The 8,711-nt window shown below is 40.1% G+C and overlaps 1 protein-coding gene across 2 annotated transcripts in view; it reads left to right on the forward strand.

The window, feature by feature from the left end:
- The window catches only part of btbd8 (BTB domain containing 8), a 32,796-nt gene extending 24,673 nt beyond the window's left edge, over positions 1–8,123 (forward strand). For both annotated transcript variants that reach the window (XM_077198932.1, XM_077198933.1), the window contains 6 exons: positions 833–894; positions 1,732–2,317; positions 3,157–3,244; positions 3,352–3,473; positions 3,562–5,376; positions 7,181–8,123. In XM_077198932.1, coding sequence (XP_077055047.1) covers positions 833–894; positions 1,732–2,317; positions 3,157–3,244; positions 3,352–3,473; positions 3,562–5,376; positions 7,181–7,716 — 3,209 coding nt within the window. In that variant the 3' untranslated portion in view covers positions 7,717–8,123. The remainder of the gene's footprint in view (positions 1–832; positions 895–1,731; positions 2,318–3,156; positions 3,245–3,351; positions 3,474–3,561; positions 5,377–7,180) is intronic.
- The last annotated feature ends 588 nt before the right edge of the window (positions 8,124–8,711 follow it).

An 8,711-nucleotide genomic window follows, 5' to 3' on the forward strand; every position in this document is an offset into this window, starting at 1 on the left:
TTATTTTAATGGTCCAGTGCAGTGATGAAGAGCCCTCCTCTGCATGTATAGTGGGTAGCCAGTGCTGGTGAGAGAAACCCTGCTGGATAACCTCCAGCACCTGTCAGTCCATCAACACTCATCTTTTTAATATGATCTTGTGATGCTTTGACCATTAAGGCTGGAATACTCCAAACACATCAAAACATTATTTCCTGAGGGGGCTAGGGAATGGGGTCCACAATTAGATACAATGGATTTTGTGTTGTTCTATTCTTAAAGTGGAAACATATATGCTTGTGCATAAATTATTGCTATGGGTGTCAAGATCATGCTTACATTCTGCTTCCTAAAGATTCTACCACATATGCAAATGTGATGCCTCATATGCAAAGCATTCACTGTGCAAACACAAACACTCAAGCTGCATTCCTTAACAGGAGATATTTGATCCATGATTTGGATTGTTTTCTGGTATGACAGCAGTGAAATCAGAGCTCAGTTGTATTGCTGGGAAGAAAGGCTAGATCTTTGTTTTTTTATGATGATATTAAGGATGCTGTGGATAAGCTGTGAGATGATCAAAGGCTAGATCTGCGCTGTCTATCTGAGATGAAGGAGTAGGAAATCAGTGGCTCTCTGCAGAGCTGCACTGACTATTTTACTGATTGGGGTTGTGACTGATTGTAAGTGTGCAAGTATGTGCGTGTCTGATAGAGGATGATTGAGGAAATGTTTGGCAAATGTTGATTATGCAGGAGTGGATGTTCTAATTAAACTGAAGCTGTCTGTAATCTAAAATTATTTTATGTAATCTATTTTATTTTCTTCCTCCCTCCGCCAACCCTCTCAGCTGCTCTTGATAAAGGAGACTGCAGAAGGCTTGGGAAAAAACCTGTGCTTACCAGCTCTCAGGTGATCTTTTATTCTGTTTCTTATTTTGGTGAAACTGTGAGAAATGTTTGGCTAAAGAGAGATAAATTGTCCCAGGTTGATTAATCAGCCAAGATTTGATCATTTTGAGATTGTCTGCATCAACCAATATATAGATTTTTTTTCTTTAGTAAATGTATACAAATAAATGTTATTTTACTGTAAATTCAACAAATTGTATTGTGTAGGCTCATTAATTATTTCAGCCAACCTACTTTCTAGATATCTGTATCAGCATCAGCCATTAAAAAAACAATATCGGTTGACCACTTAAAATAATGTGATTTACTGGCATAGGCTCTGCTGTGAGTTCTGATTTTGTAAGGTTTTCTTTTACTGATAGACAAGCTGATTGAACTGACATTAAATGGGTGTTAGATGAGTGCGGCTAGACTTACCTGAGCCACAGCTGAATGTGAGCTCACCTACACAGCTAACGGTTGATTCAGGAAATCTGTGCTGCAGAATTACTGATCCTGAAAACATAGTTGGATTGGATTTGAGAATTATGTTCTTTAAGAGGATGTGAATATCTGTTTATTTAATTTTTTGGTCTTATTATTGAGCTACAATAAAACAAACAATATGTATATATGACCTAAGTGAATTGGATACAAAGACATTGGGCTAAGGAAACATCTTTCCTTCAGTTATGATTTTCTTTAACTTGCAAGAATATGCTTTTAGCCTTTAATCCAAAGGTATAGTGCTTTGTTCCTACATGTCTGACATTACTGTCAAATGGGATGCTGATCTGATTAATATTGTACAAAGCCATCATAGTCTTTAATTATCTCTCCATATCTCTCACTGCAACAGAAACCTACAAAATGCCTCTCGGGCACTTCATCTCCATGTGATAGCCCTACTCATCGTCCCATTAAGGTATCACAGGGTCCGCGTGCTTCCTCTACAAGATCTGTAGCTGCAGCATCAGGCACCATGAAGTCTGATGCTCTAGGGCCTACAGCTCACACGGTTCCTTCTGGGAAAACCAAATCCAGTAACAACACCTCACTTGGAAGCAAGAATGATAGAATTAAGCCAACTCACACGCCAGTTAAAACCAAGACTTCATCTACTGTTAAACCAGTATTGAATGGCACTGGTGGTGGTGCTCCTCGGGATAATTCCTCCACTTCAGGTGCCCGTGGTTCACCTACAGGGAAGACAGTGCTGGACAGGAAGCCAAACCCAGGAGCAAGGCCAAAGTCTTCCTCTGCTGGGTCTGATCTCTCAACAGGCCATGCTAAAGGAGGAAAATTGCAGAAGAACACAATGTCAGGGAAAGATCTGCCTCAGGAATCAGCCAGCAATGCTCAGAATACTCCATCTAACTCTGGCAGCACCTCACCAGAAAACAGCACTGGGAGTCCTCACAACAATGGCCACAGTACACCAACAGGTGAATTTACCTCCACACCACACAGTGGAGAAAAGTGAAAAGTGGAGGCTTCCAGTAAAAATGTTTTTGGCAGTTTTAGTAAAACTGTCTAAGCAGAAAATCTGTCCTGAAAACAGCACTATAATTAAATAAGCAACACAGAGCTTTAGGTCCATGAAAGTCAAGAAGCTATCCTTAGTTTCTCAGATTTCCCCCTAATGTTTACTCTTCTGTCACTGTAAGTAAAAGATACAGTATGTATGTGTGCTTCTGAGTTTTAATAAAAGTTAGAAAATTAGAATGGGAAAGGAAGGATAGAGAGAGAAAAGGAATGCACTAAAGTTCTGAATCTTGAAATCCATGGGTATCTCTCCACTTTTCTTTGCTCATTAGCTAGTGTTTGCCTGGTACTGACTCCCCTGTGTGTCAGAGTCTGTGCTCAGCAGAGTAGGTTTTAGCAGGGTATGCAAGAGTTAGCTTGTCATTAAGCTGCTTAGCACTTCTAAAATTGTACTTGCCTGTTACCTTGCTCACAGTTCTTAAGGAATGTGGGTTTAGATGGCACAGGGATACTGCAGGATAGGCCACTGTACTATGAGGTACAACAAATATCAAAACTTAATACATTTGAAATAAACGTAATACATTTTCTTTAGTAGACCGTTGAGAATATGATTGTAATGGATAATGATCTATTTATTTGGATTAATAGGCTATAGATTAAAATATACACACAAATGTTTTATATGATGTGCTTGGAATTGTTTTTAAATAACTGCATTCTATGTTGTCATTATGCAATGTCATTTATAAAAACGTTTGCGTTGTTATAAAGACTGAATAATCCTTTTATATTGTAGGTCTCAGGTCAAAGCTTCAAGCCAAGGCAACAACAAAATCTCCTCTGACCAAACCTGTCCAAAAAACAGACACAGAAAAGACTAGCAGGTGAGTTGTTCTATGAACGCAACCAGTCTGCGATCCTTACACTTTTTTTTACTGTCTATTTCTTCCAGTTGATAGTCAATCTTTGGTCCTTCATTGTGTTGCTACAGCCCCAGTAATAAATCAAGCAAGACTAAACCTACCACAACTAGCCGTGCAGTACCTGTAATTCCTGCATCCCGCTCAGATCCAAAGAGCAAGAGCACTGTGTCAGGCCTTTCAGAGAACCACGGTAAGAAACAGTCAGGTTTCAGAATGGATCTTATGGTAAACTGTTATTAACACTAATGAGAGTCTTTTCTGTTCCCTCTTTTTAACAGCTTCATCTAGACCTGGTTCAGCTCTTAGCTCTAAAAAGCCTGCCTCCCCAAGAAAAGAGGTAGAGAAAGATATATCCAAACCTTCAACTATTAAGAAGACAACAAAGGCCATCTCTGAGTCAAGGCAAATCATTAAAGCTTCCACATCTTACTCTAAGCAGTCACTTGCTGCCCCAAACAAAACAGGACCTAAACAGAAGGCTCCAGAAACACTTTCAACAAAATCATCTCTAAAATCCCTAGGGGCAGTCAAAAACTCAACTCCTGCCGGCTCTAAAAAGCCAGGCACTGCTGTGAAAGACTCAATATCTAGCCCCAAACACTTAAAAAAGGTTACTCAGAAGAATCCATCTTCTACCGAAGGTAAGACAAGAAGCAAGGAAGTAGTTGCATCTTGTCTAGAGAGTTCCAAAGTTCCTTTGTCCATGGAGCAGCATTCACCAGTCAGCCCGGCTATACTAGACCAGCCAGAAGTGGTTCCCAAGGGTCTATCAGCAACTTCCTCTAAGATTCATGATATGGAAAAAAACAGTGATCCAGTGAGTAAATTACGTAACACAGAGGTGAAGACTCTAACTCCAGACATGCATACATCTTATGAACAGAGTGAGGTGAGCAGGAGTAAACTGGCCACAGGCCATGCCGTTCCACCCCATACCACTGGATCAGGCCTCAATTCCATGAACTCCTCAAAGGGTTTCCCTCCTGATACACCTTGCAGTGTAGGGAGCATTGAGACACCCCTGGACTCGTGGAATGGGCTTCATCCCCAGGTTAGCCCAGAGTCAGAGACTGGCAGTGCCACCACTTCTTCTGATGATATAAAGCCACGGTCGGAGGATTATGATGCTGGAGGCTCACAGGATGATGACTGTTGCTCTCATGAGCGTGGCAATTCAAAGTGTGGGACCATGCGTTGCCCTGACTTTTTGGGCCGCAGCAGCAGTGATACCAGCACACCTGAGGAGCTCAAGATGTACGAGAACGGGGCTGGACTACGTGTGGAGGTACGGCTCAGAGGACGGGAGGCAGAGACTACAAGTGAAGAAGAGGTAGGGCGTCAAAGACCGCGATCGTGGATTAGAAAAGATGAAGTGCCAGTGGAGGAGGAACCTTGTGAAATGGATTCCGCATTAAAAAACTTGAAGAGGTTACAGGGCCACCAACTTTTCTCCACTGAGGAAGAAGAAGAAGAAGAGGAGGAGGAAGAAGAGGAAGAGACTGAAGATGAAAGATCGGAAGTTGAGGTTCTACCGAGAGGAATGGCTCCCCCACTTAACGTGCCACCTCCACAGTTCCAAGGCATTGTCAACCTCGCATTTGAAGATCCTGCGGACCAAGAGAATGAGCAACCAGAGTACCAGTCAGCTTCTAACTTCCGTCGCTCTGTTTTGCTCTCGGTGGATGAGTGTGAGGAGCTTGGATGCGAAGAAGGAGGCGCCCAGATTTTGACAGGTGATGTCTTTGACAGTGAACCTCACAATTCTCAGACAGACTACTGCTCCCAGCAATCCACAAGCACAGTGATATCTAACCACCCAGAAAATGAACGGGAGCCCAAACCTGTGGTATTCCTGACTGAGGTCCGAGGATCTCCACAGGAGAATTTTGCATATAATCAATCAGATACCCCTGTGCAAGATAAAGACACCAGTGACGTTCCTGCTCAGGAACGTCCTAGTCACCTGGACCTCCGGCTGGCAGAACATTATGGCAATCTCCAGACCAAACATATAGACAGCAGGAAAGCTGACTTGCGACTAGACTTACCTGAGCCGCAGCTGAATGTGAGCTCACCTGCACACTCTCCAGCAGGTAATGTATAATGTTAGAGCCCATCCCCCCTGACTACAGTCTCAGAAACATCCACTCAGTTTCCCATCCTGACACATTCAACTCAAATTTTCAGACAATTCTTTTTCAATGAGTTAAATCCAGTGGGGTAAATCCTGATAGTTCATTGATTTAGAAAGTAGCACACTACTGCCTCCCTTTTTCCCTTAATTTAATCCTTTTCTTTAAATGTCTATTGTTTGCTATCTAATACTTCAAAAATATATAAACACAACTAAAATTCCTTCTCTGAGGCACTATAGTAACTCAACAAACAAGTTTACAAGCTTAATTTTCACATTAATATATCGATATGCGTGTGGTGTAGAACCTCTGTTATGTGGTGTGGCTGGGCAGTCTCAGTTGTACCATTGCACTTAATATAGGCACCTAAGTCCTCAATCATTTTTGTTTGTTTGTTATTATCCATGCTGAATATTAAGCTTCTTCCTCATAGGCCAAGTCCTTTATACGTTGACTTTTCCATAAGAGATCTTTATGCAAAAGACAAGCACCATGTGACTTGGCCTTCAAATATATAAATATATATATGGACAAAAATACAGTGAGCTAAGCTTCCTTTTAATACTTCCCATAAAGGACCACACCTTATAGAGGCCATGATGCTTTGAATGTGTTAGATCTAGATGTTTTTTATACTCAATATTGATGTTGAGTGTTGCTGTCTTACTTTTCAAGACTTTGTCTGTTTAGTCATCCAAACCAGGGAATCTTGCATGCTAGTGTTAGACTTTGTTATTGATTTTGTTCAAATCCCATCTATGTTTGTATTCATCTTTGTGTGTTATTTTTTTCTTTTATTTCTCATTCACAATATATCAAGCCATTTGTAGTTCTGTAGTAGTTAACCATTTTCTCAACTCTAGATTTTTACATTGTAGATTTCATTTTATTCAGTGTATTTCTGTAGAATTAGTAGTTTTTCTGTATGTTGTGTTTTTAAAGAAAACAAATTCTAAAAAGGTCCTCCTTGTGTCTCTCTTTTTTCACACTTGTATTATGATTCAAATCACTGTTAATGGTTTTGCTTGAGTTTTTCTTGACAAGAAGCATATCTTGAGTTTGCCAAGTAAAGCAATAAGCACTCTTTTGCCAGCATGCCCCTTATGTGTAGCTTTAAGTTAGAAAGAAACAAACTAAAAAGCTCTTGTGCTTGCTTGCGTTTCAATGTGTATAAGAAAAAATGCTTAGTTTGGTTAGTTTCTCAGAACCAGAGAATTCATATATTTTGTGTGTGAACAACACATAAGTTATGCTGGAGATGCAGTGGCTGGCAAAAACATGCCTTTTACTGTTATAGCACTTGTGAACAAAAGAGACACATTCAGTGTAGGTTTTCCTCTGTGCATCACCTTTATGGCAGCTGTCCATCCTTGTCCTAAATTCAGAAGTTGTTCCATGGATAACATGGAAACTTCATGGAAAGTCAAGAGTTGCTCCATGGAAAACTTTGGATTTGCACATCTGCTTAATTGTAATGCATGCGTCATTGAATCAAATATTGATTAATGACAATTAAAAAGTGATTACTGCCTAAGACAGAATATATTTTTTCATCTATTTAGTCTTTAAAAGGATTCGTACTTCAAGCTTGTGTTAACTGCATCATGGAGGACACAGTTGCACTAGGGGTGATTCTGTACATCGTGTGGAGCTAGAAACAACGCATGTCTTCAAGAAAACGTTTAGTTTTTTTGTTTTGTTTTTAAAGCCCACGTACGGATAAAACACTTGGTCATTGTGCAGTATTGTCAATTATTTTTAGGGGACATTGATGGTTGTGACACATTGGATCAAACCTGCACACATGACCGGCGGTCGTCTAAAGCCCTGTCCCCCATTTACGAGATGGACCTGAGAGAAGCCCTCGGACAAAGAATGGATGCAGACAAGAGCAATGATCCACAACTGGAGGAGTCACATTGGAATGGTAAAGGAGTAGAGACAGAGCACGTTAAAGAGGAAGTGGACAATGAAGTCAGAAGGTTTGCAGAGAAAGACTGGAGTCTGCTTCGACAGCTACTGTCTGACCAAGAGTCCAATCTGGGCATCATAAACTCAGTCCCAGAGGATTTAAACCTTGCACAATACCTGATAAAGCAGACGTTGTCCTTGTCTCGAGACTGCTTGAATGAACAGGACTACTTGTATCACGAAAAGGACACATTTAAGCGCTGGGCCGAGCTTATTTCTCCGCTGGAGGACTCCACCGCCAGCATCACTGTGACCAGTTTCTCCCCCGAGGACGCTGCCTCTCCACAGGGCGAGTGGACTATCGTTGAGCTGGAAACGCATCACTGATGGCATCCTGGATTGGAATACAGCCAATGTTTTGATAGGACTCTTTGGATTATGGCACCCTTTCTGCGCTTCGTATTTGTTTTGGGGAGAAAGACAGATCAGTTGCAGCTTAAGTTGAGTGAAGTTACATGGCATTTAGTACTCATTGTACAGGTACTATATGAAGGATTGGAATAATGACCTCAGTGCAGTTTTTTTTTGCATGTGGGCAATTTTCTAAATGATATTGTTTACTTGATGGGTGTTGCTTGAATCTTTGTAGAATACCAAAAAATGCATTTTCTTGTTGCTCTTTTTGTCTCTGAATGATGACGCTTCTAAAATGTTTTGAACAGAGTGAAGAGAGTATGTAAATGGTTCTGGTTTACATTTGTTGTTTTAAAACAATAAAAGCTGTGTTGTTTGAATTGTGTTGCTTTTTTCCTTGAAAGGTATAGATTGATACATTTTATTACGTTTATCTGCCAATATCGTTTCGGATAGAAAAACAATAATTTAGTCTATTTAAATGGTGAATTTGCCTGTGAATATTTTATAATGCAATAAATCAAAGTGAATTAGATACATTATTCTGGGTCTTTTTGACCCCAAATGACCATTGCTACAAACAAAAAAAAAATTAATTGGAATGATATCTGCTTGTATGTTAGCCTGATGTTAGTCCCTCTCAGGATGTTCGGGATCTCCTGAGACCCCAGAAAATGAAATGTAATAATGTAATTTTTTAAAACAAATGTATAATCACTTACTTTATTAATGTTTTTAGTCTACCTTTGTGCAGTGTTGGGGGTATTTAATGTACTTTGTAAATGTATATGAATAAGTAAATAATATATATTTTTTAAATAGGATGAATGGGGCAATCTATACTTGTTTTTATATTTGTCAAATAAAACAACTAAATCAGCCACAACACAGAACACAAATACACAGAAGTGAAGTGGCAACCCTATAGCACATCCACAATGGGGAATGCTCGTGCTCATAAACCGCTC

Source organism: Siphateles boraxobius, unplaced genomic scaffold (assembly GCF_051911475.1).
Source record: "Siphateles boraxobius isolate OS27281-9 unplaced genomic scaffold, OSU_SipBor_1 41, whole genome shotgun sequence".
Lineage (NCBI taxonomy): Eukaryota > Metazoa > Chordata > Actinopteri > Cypriniformes > Leuciscidae > Siphateles > Siphateles boraxobius.